The sequence below is a fragment of the Oryza brachyantha genome, chromosome 11 (genome assembly GCF_000231095.2).
Source record: "Oryza brachyantha chromosome 11, ObraRS2, whole genome shotgun sequence".
Taxonomy (NCBI): domain Eukaryota; kingdom Viridiplantae; phylum Streptophyta; class Magnoliopsida; order Poales; family Poaceae; genus Oryza; species Oryza brachyantha.
This window is the reverse complement of record NC_023173.2, coordinates 6340038-6359552: the sequence shown is the minus strand read 5'-3', so window position 1 is coordinate 6359552 and position 19515 is coordinate 6340038. Positions and strand designations below refer to the sequence as shown.

Sequence of the window (19515 nt, the reverse complement as noted above, 5' to 3'; positions counted from 1 at the left end):
ATATAAAATAGATTAATATGATTTTTAAAACAATTTTTCTATAGAAATTTTTTGTAAAAAATACACCGTTTAGCAGTTTGGGAAGCGTGCGTGTGGAAAACAAGAGAGGATAAGTTAACTAGCGGAGGTGGCGAACGCGGCCTTAGAGTAGCTACGAACACTATCCCCAGGCAGTGGCTTGGGTCTAGAGATGAAACTCCAACATTTGTCTTCTTCCTATACTTAAACATGAGGGTGAAAAACAACAACAATACATAGATGAGTACTTTCGTAGTCAGCAAGTCGCTAGAAAACGTTGATATGCAAGCTGCAAATTAATGTAATATTGGTTTTTTTGACAAACAATTTATTTCAACATGCTTTCCAAACTCTGAGCATGAGTTTCATAATTCATTTGGAAAGAAACTTCCTGTCCGTCAGCGAATTGCTTCACAGCAACTCAAACAGGATAAACCATATTTTAGTCTTAACATCATTCATTATCTACTCATTTCCTTTCATAGTTTCTTTGTGCCATCTTAGCAAAAAAATCACTTTATTGCCATATTTCCCGACATAACTATTTCTTATGGTTAACTGTCTTTCTCAAGCCGAACCCAAGTTTGGTCTTCTCGGCCTCACAACACCATATCTCAGTACATTGCATTAGTTTGACCTTCTTGGCCCTACAACATTAGTCTATCCATCTTGAACCAATGATACCCCAAGTCACACAAACTTTTTTGCAACCATGAAGGTTAACCATCCATCACACAAACAAACTCTGGAAATGATTCTCATCCCGTCAACCAGTTTCTGAAAACAAGTTAAAGCAAATATACGCTAAGTGAATCACCTTATATTAACCCTTGATCGTGGGCATACGGTTCAAACAATTCAGTTAAGACTATAGAGACTGTGCATTTTCCCACATGATGGTAAGCTAACTTCGATATTGGCGGTACTGGACGCTGGTGACAAGGCCTTTCCCTAGCCAGCCCAAGAAAATGGCATGTCATATAGGAGGGTTGTGTCTCTCAAGACTGAGTATCTGACTCATCTCGGGCCATCTTCTATCTAGGAAACATTGGGGAAAACTCCGCTTTAACGTCGTCTCATGGCTAGCTCGGGCACAACCTATCTTCACATTCCCATGCTGACACAACTATTACATACAACCTTTTCATGAACTAACTAGTTACTCTTCCAGAGGTGTCCCATAACACTCGAGTGGTCAAACTATAAGATGAATGGGTGAAATACTCTAAGGAGTCGGTCCTTACGTGGGACTACAAAACCAAACCATACCGGCAAGGCTTTGTAGCGCAAGGTTAAGCAAATTCTTTCTCTTTTCAAACCTACCAGTTCCTCGAGTTGGTTTAATTTTTGGAAGCATTTCACAACCCATATTTTCCATATTGACAAACATGTAGAAATATGGTACCGGTGGATACCTACTTGTTGGTCCAAGAGTGCTTTAGGGGATGTTTAATGAATTTTAATATCTCTGCGCACATAAGTTTTCTTCTATGTGAAAAAGAAGCTCTGATGGTTCATCATTCATATTGGATTAAGACACTTCTAAGAACACAATATAGTCTTATCGTGATCCTTTGCTCAAGGGAGAGTGAAGGAATAACAGATTAACAAAACAAAAGGAAAATGTTGGGCATCATGTGGAGACTTTACATGTCGGATAATGATTGTTCATGGATCGAGTTGACATCTACTTTATTCCTATCAATAATCTCTGCGTGACCAGCTAAGTAGGCTTTCCAAATTATCATCTTTTTCTTTTGTTTTAGCTCTTTCCTCTTTGATATTTTTTAAAGTATCACCATTGTCATCACGGTAATAGCCTCTTGCTAGCAAGTACTCACCGCGTTTTATATTATGTCTAGATTTATCCATATATCGATGTATGTATTTTATATATGTATCTAGATTTATTAGTACATATATGAATCTAGGTAAGCCCAGAAAATCATATAACATATAACCAAGGGAATACATTCTGTGCATATATACTTTGGGTAGCAAGACCACTATATATCTGCCACTTTTTGAGCAAAGACCACAACTATTATTATAGGTGAGATCTTATGGTACTTGAAAAATACCTAGAGTCATCAAAGATTGGTACCTCTATATATGTTATACGTAGTAGTACCAAGTTTTTTACTATGATAACTCGAAGTTACCTTAATGGTAAAAAAACTATTATTGTAGAACTCCACAATTTGGCTATAGTACAAAGTGAGATTTTCATTTTCTTTGGTACATATTGCCGAGGTATTTATGGTAGATAATTATTATGCCATAGATTGATTTAACTATGTCTAATTAAATAGATTATAATATAAAATAGTAAGATAAAATTTAGTCTTTTTAGTTGCTGGCTGCATGGTTGGCAGGTTCTCGAGATGGGTACACGGAAGCAGTGAGAGAATGGAAGGAATCGTACTGCCACCACACATGACGTCATCTGCTCTCACTACTATAGAAAGCGTTTTTCAGTACGAGAGAGTCATTTGGTTCCATTCCAGCGGCTTTTGCTGGCACCTAGAAAAACCGCACCCACGGTGGTGGGTCGACAAGCCGCATGCAAAGATAGGTTATCGCATGTGGCTGCTTAAGTGACTCACATGCGACAATGACGGGTGTCTTAAGAGACCGCAAGCATTATCCCATGCGGCTGTTTAAGACGGCCACCTGCGATAATAGGGCACATTATCGCATGCGGCTCTCTTAAGCAGCCGCATGCGTTAACCTATTTTTGCATGCGGTGATCGGCCATATATGCTCTCGCCACACCTCACCCCATGCTCGAGCCGTTGCATTTGAGAAGTTCTCTCTCCTTAAGCAAGCAATAAATAGGGGGAGGTTTCAAACTCGAAATTTTTACTTGAGCTCTGTACAAAAGGTGAAGAACTCTATCTCCTCCTTAATTTGGCTCCATTTTTGTTCAATTTCGTTGGTGAAAAGTGGAGTTTTTAAAATATTTTGACAAGGTTTGTTCTAGCTTGTTTTTGCAAAATTTAGCTTCGATATATATGTTTTGATGGGCAAATTTTGCATGTAAACACGCGTACATACTATAGTTACATATATTGTTGTGGTTTATTTCGAGGAATAATTGCATTTAAATGATTGTGTGAAATATCTGTTATCTATTATTTTTATCGATCTGTAGCTTTTTGTCTTAATATAAATAGATGGGTTGATCGGTTGTCTGTAAGAAAGGTGTGAAGAACTCTTTCTTCTCTTTTATTTGGCTCCATTTTTGTTAAATCTCATTGGTGGAAAGTGGAGTTTTTTTTTAATATTTTGACGAGGTTTGTTCTAGCTCGTTTTTTAAAAATGTAGATTCAAAATATATGTTTTGATGGACAAATTTTGCATGTAAACACGCGTACATACTAGTTTTAACTATGTATTGTTGTGGTTTATTTCGAGGAATAATTGCATTTAAATGATTGTATTAAATACGTCATGTCTATTATTCTAATATAAATAGATGGATCTATCGTCATGGATGTACGACATGCGGAGAACTCAGCCCATATTTATGAAGGAAGCATCTAAATTTGTTGATCAGGGTAAGGCGCATGCATTGAGGGAGAATATGACCAAAATCTTTTGTCCATGTCGTCATTGCAATAATCAGAAATTATTGGTTGATGCTGGTGAAATATTCGGCCATATAATGGAGTACGGATTCACTGCCAATTACATGGTTTGACATATCACGGGGAAGTCGATGACCCCCAAGATGACGATGAAGAGTTAAATTTCGATATGAATAAGGCAGAGAATTTTGTAATCGAGGACATGCCCTATGAGAGAATGGATGTGGATGTTTCTAGTGATAATGAAGATTTCGAGGGAGGTTTTGATTTAGAGGACATGCTACACCATGTTCAACCTGAGGTGCTAGCGGGTAGGTCACGAGGGTTGGAGAATTGGCAGGCATTGGAGAAGGCAGCGAAGGATCTTCTTTACGACGAAACGGAGGGATGTGATAAGGATTTCACAGTCTTGCGTTCAGTGCTTGAGCTTCTGAGATTGAAGGCTAAACATGGGTGGTTCAACACAAGTTTTAATGATCTCTTGAGTTTGTTGCGTGCATTGCTTCCTAAGCCTAACTTTATACCATCGAACACGTATCACGCAAAGAAACTCATCTGTCCTTTATCTCATGGTGTTGAAAAGATTCATGCTTGTAAGAATCGTTGCATTCTATATCGTAAAGAATATGCAGACTTGGAAAGTTGCCTAACGTGTGGCACAAGTCGGTATAAAATAGGAAATGGGCCTGTTGATATCGAGTATACTGATACAGATTCTGATAAGGGTAAGCGCAAAAAGATTCCCTCAATGGTGATGTGATACTTACCAATTAAGGACCGCATGAAACGTTTGTTCTCCAACCTGACTGATGCTGAGTTGATGAGATGGCATCAAGAGAGCCGGAAGACAGATGGTCTGATTCGACATCCCGCCAATGCTCGCCAGTGGAAGACATTTGATGCAAAACACCTAGAATTTGGCAATGATCCTAGGAATGTAAGGTTCGCATTGAGCACTGACAAAATGAACCCGTTTTGCGACTTAAGTAGCTCACACAGCACATGGCCAGTCCTTCTCACAGTGTATAATCTTCCAACATGGATATGTTAGAAACGAAAGTACATTCTTCTCACTATCCTCATACAAGGTCCGAGCCAACTAGGAATCAACATAAATGTTTCTCTTGAGCCTTTGATGGAGGACATGGTGGAGCTTTGGAAAAAGGGGCTACGACTGTGGGATGAGTTTAAGCGGGAGCACTTTAATCTACGTGCGATCATATTTATTACTATCAATGATCTGCCTGCAAACTTTTCATTATCTGGACAGATTAAAGGAAAGACTAAATGTCTCATATGTTTGGATAAAACTTCGTACAAATACCTTACGTCGTCGATGAAGACAGTATACATGCGACATCGACGGTTCCTACCACCAAAACACATGTACCGTAAGATGGTAAGATTGTTCGATAATACAGTGGAGAACGACATTGCTCCCGAAACACAAAGTGGTACATACGTATATGAGATAACAAAGAAGATTAAGGTTGTATATGGCAAGGGAAAGAAGAAGACTGTCAAGAGGAAGAAAGCTGATGGTGACAAAGATACTACGTTGCCATTCAAGAAGCACTCAATTTTCTTCAAATACTTAGATTACTGGAAGGACCTAGAGATTCGTCATGCAATTGATGTTATGCACCTCGAGAAGAACGTGTTTGACAGCACCATTGGCACTTTGTTGGCCATCCCGAGTAAGACGAAGGATGGATTGAAGTCATGTAACGACCTTGCAGATTTGGACATAAGTCATGACCTTCACCCAGTAGTGCTACCAAATGAAAAGATCAAGATTCCTCCTGCTTATTACTCCTTGACACTAGAAGAGAAAAAAAAACATTCTGTAAATGTTTACAAGGGGTTAGAGTGCCTACTGGTTTCTCATCGAATATCAGGAAGCTTGTCTCTACGAAGGATTTGACCAGTTCTAGATACAATGCGCGTGACTGCCATAGTCTGCTAACGGTATCCCTACCAATTGCTATAAGGGCAGTTAAGCTCGTCCATACCAAGGTGGTCATAACAAAATTGTGCTACTTTTTCAACCGAATTTCACAGAAGGTATTTTATCCTCTGGAATTGGGTTCCCTTCAAACTTTTGCAATCGAGACTGTCTGCCAGCTCGAGATATATTTCCCACCATCATATTTAGATATGATGGAGCATTTGATCGTTCACATCGTTACTTAGATTATTGAACTTGGTCCGTTATACTTACATCAGATGTAGGCATACGAGCGTTACATGTCAATCCTCAAAGGTTATGTACGCAATTGCGCTCACCCTAAAGGATCAATGATAGAGGGATACATAACTGAAGAGGCAGTTGAATGTTGTATGGATTACGTAAAGGATGCTAATGCCATTGAGATTCATGCGAATCGACATGAAGGGAGATTGTCTAGAAGGGGTACTGTTGGTAGGAAGCAGTTCTTCGACAATGATTACAAAAAGGTGTCCGCGGCACACAATAGCGTTCTCCAACAGCTCGCTATCGTTGAGCCATTCTTTGAGCGACACATTGAAGAAATCAAAGCATGCTTCCCAGGGCGAACCGCCAATTGGGTATCAAAAGAGCACAAGCGTTGCTTTGATTTGTGATTCAAAGATCTCAACCTGCCAGTTGGTGATTGTATGGAGCAACTTACTTTAAAAGAGATTGGCATGTGGACTTTCTAGTATTGTCAACTCATGGCAAGGTTACGACATCAATGGATTTACCTTGTATATGAGTACGAAGGACATGAAAAGCACAGCACAAAATAATGGAGTTCGTGTCGAAGCGATTGACACGAATGGTGAAAAGAAGTCGTATTACGGGACCATAGAGGAAATATGGGAACTCGACTATGGCCTAAACATCCAGATCCCTGTGCTCCATTGTCAATGGTTTAAAGACACAATAGGGGTTTCCGTTGATGACTATGGGCTAACGATAGTCGATCAAAGTAAAACAGGTCATAAGGATGGTCCATGGGTTTTAGTAAAGCGTGTGGCTCAAGTTTTTAATGTTAGAGACCCTTTAGATGAAGGGCCCGTTTGGCACAGCTCTAGCTCCCAACTCCAACTTACCTAGAGCCAGAGTTGTGACAAACGCTACAGATTCTATTTTTTTTGAGCGGAGTTGATGGAGCTGCTACTTAAAAAAAGAACTACAGGGTGAAGCTGGTTTTTTCCTGCTCCACAACTTTAGTCCATGCCAAAAGACCCAATACCCTTTATTTTTCTATTATAATTACACGAATCTGCCATTGATATACCATAATCTATTCGATCTCCTTCTCTCCGTTACTCCGTACGTATTCGTAGCGACGACGCGTTCGCAGCCGGCGGCGCTCGCAGGAAGCAGCGGCGGCGTTCAGCGGCGGGCGACGCGCAGCCTTACATCTGCGCGGTAGTGCGCGGCGGGCGAGCGGCGCAGGCTGCGTCTCCGCAGCCAGGGCGCAGCAGGCGACGGGCTGCGTGCAGGCACTGCGGCACGGGCGACCAGGAGTCAGGACGCAACGTGGGCGGCGGCAGCAGTAGCCTGCACGGCACGGCGGCAGCAGCAACGTACAAGGTATTCCCTACCTTTTTTCTGATTTTTTTTCTATATGCAAACTGCAACCTAACTAAATGATTTCATGATTGCTTTATTTGATTGTTTGATAATTTGTTTGTACATATAAAATAATATTGCCTATTGTTTTACTTAGCAATACATAACATTATTTGATATATCATTATTGTGCATACAGATATACCTAAATGATTATTTCATTGTACATATAAAATAATATTGCCTATAATTTTTACTTAGCAGTACATGTGTCTTGGAAATCAATACTCTAGCTCAAGAAAATTTGTAATGTTTATAAGAAAGCTGTGTCATGTTTTTAATTGTTGGTAGCATCTATTCAGTTATGTGATCACAGTATTTTAGTATATGGTCTATATTAGTATTGAAAAAAGGAATGGTGTGAGTGGGTTGATGACAGGGATGGCTGAAAATATTCCTTCAAAAGGTGTTAAGATGCCAATGGATTGTGCTGATTGGAATGACTACAACACTAGATTTGTTTGTGAGATTTTTGCTCAACAAGTACATGATGGTAATCGACCGAACCGTCATTTATCTAATCCTGGTTTTGATGAGGTTCTTGAACAATTTGCCTCAAAAACGGGTTTGAGGTACACTAGGCTACAATTTAAGAACAAATGGGATAAACTTAGGATTGAATACAATTGTTGGAAGAAATTGAGAAGTCAAACCGGTTTAGGATGGGATAACACAAGACAAACGGTGACGGCAACTACATAACGTTGGAAAAAATTGAAGGAAGTAAGTGTTCCAAAATAATTTTATAATTTAAGAAATGTTGTATTATTTTTTGTGTTCTAACTGTAATATATAATTGTGTATTATGCAGGATATACCCGGATGTGCAAAGTTCATGAAGGCTGGCTTGCAAAATGAGGAGCTACTTGAGAAGATGTTTGAAGACATTCGCAATACTGGAGCTGACCATTGGTCTTTAGGGCAAGACACCTTACCAACAGACACCATTGATGCAAATAATATTGCCAATGATAACGACAATAATGTTGAAACAGAAGATGATGAACCAAGTGCCAAGAGAAAGAGAGGTGCTGGTGGATCAAAGATGTATAAGGGGAAAACGAGCAAGAGTGGATCACAAAAAATGGTTGATGAAATTTCGAAGAGTAATGAACTTTCTGCACGGACTTTGTCTTCTATTCAATCATTTTCTAGGTTGAGAGAGGATCCTTCGGGTTGTTCCATAAAGGATGTTATGGCCTTGGTGGAGGAATGTGGGGCAGTTGAAGGGACAAATGAGCATTTCATTGCAATTGAAATATTTGTCAAAAAGGATCAAAGAGAGATGTTTGTCAATTCACTGCGCACTCCCGCAGGACGCTTCTCATGGCTTAAGAAGAAGTACGAAGTGAAATACGGAAATTAGTTGCATGTGGTGTGGTCATGGAATGTATCCTTTATTTTACTTTTGTCCTTTTTATTTGAGAACACTATTTATAGGTTGGTTTTCGTCATGAACTTTTGTTGGTTTGTATGACCTTAATAGTATGTGTTATCGCTACTCGTGAACAATTATTATCAGACCTATGTCACGCAATTGTTCGTTCAATTACCACTTTTAAATGAATATTTTGCTGTGTATGGTCTAATTTATTTTTCAAAATTTATGTGCAGATGTCAAGTGGTAGTGAAGATGGTTCATCAGATGAGGAATATGACTGTGATGAGCTTACTATGCAATTGTTTCAAATTGTAGCATCTAATCTTTCTTCAACTAGAGGAATTGCAGAGAGTTATCACTCATTGTACATGGAAAAGGCTGCCCCAAGGAGATCACGACTCAGTAGAATGGGATGCGTGCAGGAAACTTTGAGCACACCAGGTGAATGCTACAAGATGCTTCCTATGAGGGAACACCTTACATTGCACTGCATTATATTTTGGTTAGTAAATACAATCTTGAATCTACTATACACATGCATACGATGGAGGCACTTGCAATTTTCCTCTATATACTTGGTGACGGTTCATCAAACCAAAGAGCACAAAATCGTTTCAAGCATTCTGGTGAGACTGAAGAAGTATTACTTGTTGTGGTGGCTTTGGGGCATGGTATCGTGCATCCAAAAGATCCAAACTTCCCTATTGTCCATGATAGAATTAGAAAGGACCGTCGTATGTGGCCACATTTCAAAGATTGTATTGGAGCGGTTGACGGTACTCATATCCTTGCAATAGTTCCAGATGAAGAGGTTAGGTATATTGGTAGGTTCAAATCAACTACTCAAAATGTTATGGCAATTTGTGATCATGATATGAGATTTATCTATGCATCTATTGGACAACCTGGCTCGATGCATGACACAACTGTGTTATTTAATGCTCTAGAAACCGACAGCTATCTTTCCTCATCCTCCCCAAGGTAATTACCACATATTGTGTCTTTTATATTATATGTGATTACATTATAAATTAAAATATTTCTAATGGTACTATATTTGTAATACTTAAATCGTAGGGAAATATTATCTTGTTGATGCTGGCTATCCAAATTGCCCAGAGTACTTAGCACCATACAAGGGACTATCATGTCTCTGAATTTCAAAGAGGATCGTCAACAAGTGGTGTGAAAGAAAAATTCAACTTCTTACACTCGACTTTGCGCACTATCATTGAGAGATGCTTTGGTGTATGGAAGATGAAGTGGCGGGTTCTCCTAAAAATGCCTAGCTTTCCACTTCGAAAGCAAAAGATGGTTGTGGCAGCGACAATGGCATTGCATAATTTCATTCGTGACCATGATGCGCTGGATAGGCATTTTCGTAGGTTTGATAGGAATCCCAATTATGTGCCTACCATCCCATCTCGATTTAGGAGATATGTCATTTCTCATGATGCATCGGACAATTCCACCGATAGTCAATGTGATTTGTCGATGGACATATTTCGTGATAACCTTGCTAGTCGAATTGCGGCTTAATAATTTTATACCATGGCATGTTATTTTGTGCATATTTCCTTTATGTTTAGATGACAATGTCATTATATATTATAACTAAATATTTATATTGTGTGCAAACTGTCATATATTAGATAGTATTTTGTAACCATATAATTGTGTTGTTAAAATTCAAATGAAAAAAGTCAGTATTACATGAAGAAGAAACATAATTTAATATATGGCTTATTCATGCATATAATCCATAAGGGTATTATTGTCAATCTACTCCGTATGCTCTCTTTTAGGAGTTATGGAGCAGACAAAGCTAGCCAAAGAGTTTTGATCTGCTCTCCAGCTCCCACAGTAGCAGCTCTCACTGGAGTTGGAGTTTGGAGCTAGGATCTGGAGTTTAGAGCCCTACCAAACGGGCCCGAAGAAAGACTGTTGTCGTATCCGGTAAACAACCGATTGTCGGCATCGATAACATTGAAGACCCTAATGATTGCAACCAGTTTGATGATGTACCATTGTTTACCAATCTTCCTATGTGAATTAAGAAGGTTGAGAGAACAATCGACGAAGCGAATGTGTACTACGTTCGATCAGATGGTGTTGCCAAGATAATTAAGTCATAGTTATTTTGTAACCTTTATTTCGTTAATACCACTTTGTCTCATGAAGAAATGCCGAAATTGGAAGTTATAGGTATCGATGAGTTATACTACTCTGTTTTTGATGACCGGTCTTTTCATCTTAATATGAGATACACAACTCATTTTATTCGATATTTTCAAATTTAAATTTTTTATTGATAAAACAAAGTGGCAAGGCACAATCGACAAAATAATAACCCTGACAAGACATTGAACGTAATAATAAGATATAAAGTACTAAATATTTTGAGAAATAAAACATAATTTCATTAAGAATTTAAAAGTATTATTAAGAAATATTTATAAGAATATACATCAAAAATAAAATATGCACTGAGAAAGGATTGATTGTGAAAAAACAAAATTATTTCATCACAAATCCCTTTGTAGAAGTGGAACAGACCAACTCAAAAAATAGTGGCATCCCTCTGACTCTCAATAGTATTTTGCGGTTAAAGCTTGGTGTTGCAGGGGAATTAAAAAAATACGTAGTGATTTCACATGTTTCATAATATCTTATTCCACCTGAATATTACCTAGGGTTAATTACCTTAATTACTGAACCACACTGTGTCATTGAAGGGTCTTACTCATATCTTCATTTTATTTTCTGTGGTTAACTTTCCTTGTATAGGTTTGGTGCCATATATTCATATGAAAATTAGCAATGTCTTAATTATTGAACAGCTTGCTCATTCCTTATATTTTTGGTGCTGTTAAGGAATGATCTTTTTCTGGTTAAATAGCAAGCCTGCAAATAAGAAAAAAAATTGTGTTAATTTGTTCCAGATGCAGTAGCTGTGTGCCTAGTGAAATGGTGCCATGCATGTTTACTTTGCAATGTGCATTAAGCTTACAATTTATAAACATTAAGGGGTTGTTTGATTTTAACTCGTAAAACTAAACTGTTTCCAGATCATGACTGTTCACGCTAGAGTTAATATTGATAAAGTAATTAACAAATCTCGTTCGCTTGTATTTTTTACCAATGCACTGACATATAATTAACATGTTGTTTTAGGTTTTGTACGTGCCCATGAATGCTTACCGAATATCGCACTCTCTTCCATCTCTGTCTTCATGACCTGAGACAGCCCTCACTGTCGGCCAACCCTAAGCTCTGCTCTTAGATATATCTCAACTCAGTATCTTTAGTGGAGCTTGCCATGGAATTAATCTATAAATATTCCAAGGAATGCCATAGCCATGAGCTATGATGTTATTAGTAAGCAACAATATACGCAGTAGGAAGCATGTTGCTATCTGAACTTCGGGTTTACAAATACCCTATAAATCCAATTGTCGTAGAGCTGTTTGCAATGATACAATCAAGTTTGCATGGAATTGTGAAATGGCTAACCGTAAATGGTATAATTAATTTATAATTGATTTATTATCGTCGTAGCGTTATCACGGGCATATAACTAATACTAGATCAAGTAATAACAAAATAATAAATACTGATATGTTTTTTAAATAAAACAAATGCTTAAAAGTTAATTAATCTAAAAGTCAACGACGTCAAATAGAAAAAAAACAGAAGAGTATATAGGAACAATATATTTATTAGCAGTGTATTGGTACACAAGGTGAACATAGACACAAAATATTCATGGCTGGATCACATCCAATCCATTTTGGGTGTTATTACTACCCTTGCTCTCTCCTTGTGCCACCACTCTCTGGTTATTCCTGTACACATACCTCCTCGCCAAGAACACGTAGATCACCATCGCCACCACCTCGATGACGCAGAGGAGGCCGTAGAACCGGTCGAGCTTGCCGTCGTTCAGGTTGGCCCCGTCCAGCCACCCCCCGCCCCCGCCGCCGTCGCCGGCACGCCGCGTGACGCGGTTGGTGACCTGGATGAGCAGGCTGCCGAGCCACGCCGACACGCCGAGGATGCAGTAGAAGATGGAGCTGCCGATGGACTTCATCCCCATGGACGCCTCGCTGCAGAAGAACTCGAGGAGCCCCACGAAGGAGGTGACGTCCACGATGCCGAGGAGGAAGAACTGCGGCGTCAGCCAGAACACGGACATCGGGGCGCCGGCGGCCTTCCTCCTTGTCTCCACCACCGCGGCTACGGTGGTGGCCAGCGCGGCGGCCACGAAGCCGACGCCGATCCGCTGGAGGTGGGTGACCCCGCCGACGTAGCCCGTCAGCCGGCGCAGCGGCGGCACCACGACGCGGTCGTAGACGACGAGCGTGGCCATCTGGAAGACGGTCGGGATGAGGAAGAGCGTCGCCGGCGAGATGTGGACGGAGCCGAGCCTGGTGTCCATGGTGTTGCCCTGCTGCACGGTGAGGGTGAGGATGAGCGGCACCGGGATGTAGCTGAGGATGGCGGCGGCGAAGATGGGCGCCATGCGCAGCACGATCTTGGTCTCCTCCACCTGCGTCACGCTGCACAGCGACCACGCGCCGCCGGCGTCGTCTCCGGTCTCCACTGCCGCTTTCTCCAGGCACCTGCAAATTTCAGACGGATTTTTCAGACAAATTTTGAAATTGAACATATCAAAGATGAATATATGTGAAATGTTTTTAGTGATAAGTGGACAATGCCTGATGTTTCTACATGTTCAGAGTTTGGAGCTGCAAAAACATACCGAAATCCCTCTGTTTTGGGGAGAACTTCAAGGACGTTGGCATCATCATCTTGGCTGATTTGCTTTAGTTCGCTGGGGTTCTCCGGTAACCTTACGTTTCTTTTCTTGAATGCTGCAACGAAAACCTAGCATACATAGCTTCATGATAACAGATCTTTCACAGTGGATGCAAGGAAAAAAAATAAAGAAATTGATTGTCCATCAGCCAGTCTCACGAAACTTGTATGAACTTAATTGCACATATCATTGCAAAAAAACGTCATCTGTGACAGATTGTAACTTTTCAATGTATATAGTTTGTTTGTGTGTATATATATAAATGTGGTAGCATCCATATAGCATGGCTAATAACCAAGATTCTCTTCTTTTTCCACGTACACGCTTCCCAAATAGATAAACAGAATGTTTTTTGCAAAAAAAATTATAACAAAGTTGCTTTAAAATATCATATTAATCTATTTTCAATTTTTTATATTTAATAATTAATTAATCAGCTACTAATCAATTAGTACGTTTTTCGTGTCGGATAACTTACCTCAAAACTACCAAACAACGAACATGTTCTAAGAGCATTTCTAAGAGAATGACTATCTCACTTGCCATACTTCAATTTAATAATTTTGTAAAAAAAATTCTTTTAAGAGAGTGGCTATTTGACTTGCCATGCCATTTGAATAGCTAAATTTGAATTCTCAATGACCAAATCTAGCACCACATTCCCCCACTAGCATAATTACTATCTATGGGTCCCACGTGAGTGGGATCCTCTTGTCAGCCTCTCATTGTTAGGATTTAGAGGGTGGAGATGGATACTCTCTTGGAGATACTATATAAATTCGAATTGTAAAACTAAAATAAATAACTAAATTTTGATTTAAATAGTTAAAATTTAGCCATGGTATTAGAGATGCTCTAAGACTCTTATACCGTGGAACCGGTGAGTAGCAGTTACCTGCAGGATTCTTGTGAGGGGGCTCCCCGTGGGGAGCTGGTTCCGGTAGAGCGGGAAGGCGGCGGCCCAGAGCAGCAGACCGACGGTGACGAAGGCGGCGCAGACGGCGAAGCCGACGCCCCAGCCATGGCTGTTCTGCAGCCACACGATGAAGACGAGGCCGACGAACCCCCCCGCGGAGACGGCGAAGGTGTACCAGTTGTAGAAGCTCGCCTCCTGCCGCTGCTCGTCGGGGTCGGCCGGGTCGAACTGGTCCCCGCCCAGCGCCGGCAGGCACGCCCTCGCCGCGCCGTCGCCGATGGGGACCAGGTACAGCCCCAGCAGCAGCAGGCTCAGCTTGGCGCCCCGCACCGGCTCGCAGCCGCCGCCGCCGCCGCCGCTGCTGCTGCACGCCGGCGGGTGCAGCGACGGGGTGGACGCCTGGACTGCGAGCAGGATGTAGCCCTGCGAATGCAGCGGCAGTGACCGATCATCCATGGGTGAGAACTGAGAAGCTTTCTTGGATCATGTGCTTGCTACTTGCAATGTGAATGCTACTGATAATTAATCTTATTATGGAAGATTTTACAGTGTAATTTTTTGCTTCTATGAGAATTAAGGAGATGTGAGATTTTGTATAACCATTCATTATCACAAAGTAGTAGTCCATGTTGCAAGGAAAAAAAAACGGTGCTAACTAAAACATGTGTACTCTTTGGAATGGATTCAAGCTAAACTTTATTTTACTCTTGGTTCATTTTGAGGAGGTACATTTTGTTATGCTGGGATTTATGTATTGGAATTTCTCATTTTCTTATACATGATCTTGGGTTGAATGAAATTTGAAATTTTAGAAAAAAAAATGAAAATTTTTTTTTGGTTGTCAATCAATTATTTGGTTGTGGCCATCCTTTTCACAGTTAAAACTCTAGCCATTAATCGATATTAAGCAGTCTGATTGTCAATCACATCAGCTTAACTACAGACATAATAGTTGAGAGAACAGTTGCAGTGTTGAGACATAATAGTTCTACAAAGGCTGAGGGAAAAAGATCGTCTAGTAGGGGTGATCGATGGAAACATAAAACTTAATTATATTTCAAAATCCGGCAGTGGTGCTAGCTATGAGTCAGCACTAGTAGCTTAGGTATTCTACAATAGTACTTCAGTCTACCTCTGTCTCAAAATACTTCTATCTCTATAACATAGAAGTATTTTGAGAAGATGCTAATATTTACTAGGCAATGTTACAAATCAATCAATTATATGTATTATATATTTGGTTACGGTGATCTTTTCCAAATTATAACTCCAGACACTAATCAGCACTCTGGAGTCTAATGGCCAGTCACATCAGCTTAACTATAGATATAATAGCTGAGAGAACAGTTCTAATGTTGACAGCTTCTAGAAAGGGGAAAAAGATCAGTAGGGGTGATCCAAACATAAAACATACTTCCTCCTCCGTTTATTCAAAAGTTACATAATTATTAATTATTTATATATAATTCTATTTATTATAAAGTATATTTTTATGTATATATATATATGTATAATTTTTTATAAAAAAACTTAAATAAAATAAATGATCAAACATGTGTCAAAAAGTAAACCGTATTAAATATTCGTGGAAGATGGGAGTATATGTTTCTCAAAGGTCATGGGGCTCCAATCATGTACACCAACTCATGGTCCCACTGCTAGGTCTTTATGGAGAGTCCATTCCCTAATTATTTGTCTATTACTCAGACATAATCTACACCAACTGACAGAAAAAAAAAGGTTTCTTCATCCCAACAGTGCTCACTCCTATCTGTGCTCCATGGATGGTGATGTGTTGACATCTCCTACCATGCATAAAACGAGTGGGTCCGTTGATGGCGATACCTATGGCAAATCGGTCACCAAACTGCAGTCAAACATTCTTTCTTTCTTACCATTTTGATAAGCCATGCTAGTCCTACGTAGAATAAAAATTAAATTGAATCCACTGCTGGATTTTTTTTGGTAAACCTATTGATTAGAGTTTCACGATTCATGTTGAAATCCCCTGTCAAACTGAGAGAGAGGATTAGACGCTATGGTACAACAGAGTGTGCCATGCTATTTGCTCAAGGTTGCATTTAAGTGCGATCGAGGAGTTGATATTAACATAAAGGTGTCACGTGTCCTTATGAAAAAAATATTTTAAAAACAAATTTTTCTTTCCATGGATAAAAAGGAAAGATAAAATATATGGCTAGTCTTTAAATTTTATGAGAAGATGTCATTTAAGTATGGGATAGCGACGAGGGAGCCGTGAGTGGTGAAGTTTGTGAAACTAGGGGTAAATGAATTAACCAGGGACAAATGAACCCGAGTTTGTAAAAATATGGATGAGGAGAAAGATAAAATCTTTCTGGATGAAAGGAGTATATATCCGCAGCATATTATTTTTCCGTCTTGCTACCTGTCAATGCGTTGCCCATATCCTGAGCACATTTCAATAGTTTATCTAACATGGTGGCCGACATTTTTTTTCATTTTCATAAAGGTTGAAAGTGACAAAACCTTCTTGTTAGCTCTGCTGCACACAAATCAAACTAAAATTTGACGCGTGACAAGAAAATCAATCCTACATGATAAAATACACAAGAAGATTCTTTCTTTTCTGTATTTCGGACGACACTTTTCATTACGGAGAGACACCGCATGCTGTCACGGAAGAGCTGAAAGAACAGGTAATACAACTACTACAGAAAGGTCATTCGGAATTGCACTGATCACTGTTGTTTAATTCCTAAAACCGTCGTGACAGAATATTATTGTCGGATTACAACTATGTTCTGCCTATATATAATTGAGTATTTTTAAGGTACCATACTATTTAGTGTAAAAAGTGTGAGATTTGCTTCAGTCCAATAAAAAATATCTCTAGATACCGATACCTCGTGGTACCAAATCATTTCTGATCGTTCGATCTAACAATGTACATCTCACTCAGCTAGATCCAATGGTGAGAAACGATTTGGTATCTCGAGATATTTTTTGTTAGACCGGAGCAAATCTCAAAATGTGTGGTGCCTACAAAAAATTTATACTAAAATTCTATGTACCTTGAGCTACTTTTAAAAATGATAAAAAAAAGCCCATATGATGTGAACTAATGGTGATTTTGGATAATGGGTAGTAATACGACTGAATATATATCACTTCTGAAAGCCCACTGGCGATAAAAAAAAAAGACTAACAACACCGGGTATAAATGAGCAGTGATGCGAGTTTATTTAATAATGTTGTAGACCCTATATTTTTTACTAGACGGCACCATTAAATCTGTTGTAATATGTTTCATTATTCGTCTTACTTGAGAATAATATATAATTACTTATTTATTATAATAATTATTTTAGACATGACATATATTTTGAGATATTTATATAACATCATTGGATAGAACGAATGAATGATTAAATATATGTATAAAAATCAAGGGTATTATCTGCTGCCAAGTTAAGCAGAGCGAGCATGTAGAGTCGCTGGCGTATAGCAAACGGGCAGGCATGGTAGGGGTGTGGGACGGTGATAGACAACGACCTTATTAGTGGATTTCATTGGACTTCAAATTTTCCTGGACTCTTCACCAACCTTTGTCAATTTTGACGGTAAATATGTCGGCAATTTGTTTTGCAAAAGTATTATTAAAGGTGTTTATGATATTAAAAATAATACTCTATGCGGTTTTCTTTTATTTGACACTATTATTTTTTATATATACGTTTGTATGTTTGTCTGATTTTAATTTCTTTTACAAACATACAAAATAATAAGTTATTTTTAAAGTTTTTAGTAATAATTAAATTATTAAAAATAATTAATACTATATAATTTTTTAAGTAGAAAAATCAGCGATGTATCGGAGGAATTATATCTGGTTTAAAACAACAAAACGGGGGTGATTGGCATTAATAAGAGAGTTAGAGAGACGAGAGAGCAAGGAGGGAGCTAGGAGAGGCAGGATGCGATTAGCGTACCAAAATCTCGATGGGGGTGAAGAGGAGGACGGCGTAGAAGCGCCTGAGGTAGGAGTCGGCGAGGAAGGCGGCGGGGATGGAGAACATCTGCAGCGCCGCGAAGTAGTTGCTGGACGTCGTCGACGCCTCCGCCACGCCCATGCGCATCGGCCCCCTCAGGTAGCTCACCAGGTTCATTATGTTGGCGATGTTCGCCGAGTTGCTCAGCAACACCATCGCTGCATGCATTCATTTGTTTTTGTTTGTTTCCCATCCATTACGTACATATGTGTGTGTCTCCCCATTTCGCTCCAGATATATTCACATGCCAGAAAAATTAATGATGAACAACAACAACAAGACTTGCATCGTATTACCAAGGCGATTGATCAAGCATAAAACAATCTTACCCGACATATTTTCGCTTTTGTTCGTACTTATAAGCCAAAATTTCAATCTTCGATCTTAAATTTAGAGTTGATCTTAGCAGCTTTTTTCAGCCTTGGGTTTTAGATCACTAAGCTAGCATACCTATATAAAACTTTTATTCACAAATTATTTTTCATTTACAAATATATTATTTGGTTTTTTCTAAAAAAGCCAAACAAATAAATCACCTCCTCATCTTCGTTGACTAATAGAGGTGTGCATTCTAGAAGCTAGACACCCCTGTGAACACAAGCCAACAACTCTCAGTAGTGATCTACAGCAACATATCACCCATGCATAGATAAAAAGAATCATATACACGGAAGGAAGCAACATCATGGATGATAGATGGCTGAGCGCACCGTGGATGAAGATGGATGCCCTGACACCTCCATGCCTCTTGGTGTCCACCGGCCTCCCCCTCCAGTCCACCAGCCCCGACGAGCCGCCCATCACCTCTCTCTCCCTCTCTCTCTGAACTCTGAAACTGTTCTCCCTGGTCGATCGATCTGAGGTTGATCTGAATTATTGCTTCGCTCGCAGCTTTCTGTCCGGCGAGTGGCGATCGATCGGCGCCAATATAAAGGGGGGACGCGGACGCGGTTGAACTTGCGGCAGTGGTGGCGTAAGAGAGAGGAGAGGAGAGGAGGGTGCGTCCAATGGAGGAGGAGAGAGTGGCCCGGACATCGGGAGAGCAGGAGACTGTGAGAGGAGAGTGAGCTGCCACCAACCGTGGACGAGACGACAGCGTACACGCCCGTCCAGTCTGTTAAATTATTATTATTATTACAGTCTATTCATCCGCTCGTCG

The 19515-nt window shown here is 39.7% G+C and overlaps 2 protein-coding genes and 1 pseudogene across 3 annotated transcripts; 2 read left to right on the top strand and 1 right to left on the bottom strand.

Moving 5' to 3' along the window:
• Positions 1-3810: 3810 nt before the first annotated feature.
• On the top strand, positions 3811-6687 carry LOC107305223. Its single transcript, XM_015842144.2, has 5 exons — positions 3811-4333; positions 4445-4545; positions 4660-5487; positions 5841-6176; positions 6268-6687. Exons 1-5 carry the CDS (start codon positions 3811-3813, stop codon positions 6685-6687), a joined length of 2208 nt encoding a protein of 735 aa, XP_015697630.2.
• Positions 6688-7590: 903 nt separating this feature from the next.
• On the top strand, positions 7591-8575 carry LOC107305313 (annotated as a pseudogene).
• Positions 8576-12290: 3715 nt separating this feature from the next.
• On the bottom strand, positions 12291-19251 carry LOC102702696 (protein NRT1/ PTR FAMILY 4.5-like). 2 transcript variants are annotated; one of them, XM_040528738.1, is made up of 5 exons: positions 19067-19251; positions 18297-18514; positions 14305-14748; positions 13353-13477; positions 12291-13212 (listed from the first exon to the last, which is right to left on the bottom strand). In XM_040528738.1, the coding sequence occupies exons 1-5, from the start codon at positions 19155-19157 to the stop codon at positions 12354-12356; spliced, it is 1737 nt and encodes a 578-aa protein (XP_040384672.1). In that variant the 5' UTR covers positions 19158-19251; the 3' UTR covers positions 12291-12353. The 2 variants fall into 2 exon arrangements, with proteins under 2 accessions (XP_040384672.1, XP_040384673.1); XM_040528739.1 differs by having other exon boundaries at positions 18297-18944; positions 19067-19158.
• Between the last annotated feature and the right edge of the window lie 264 nt (positions 19252-19515).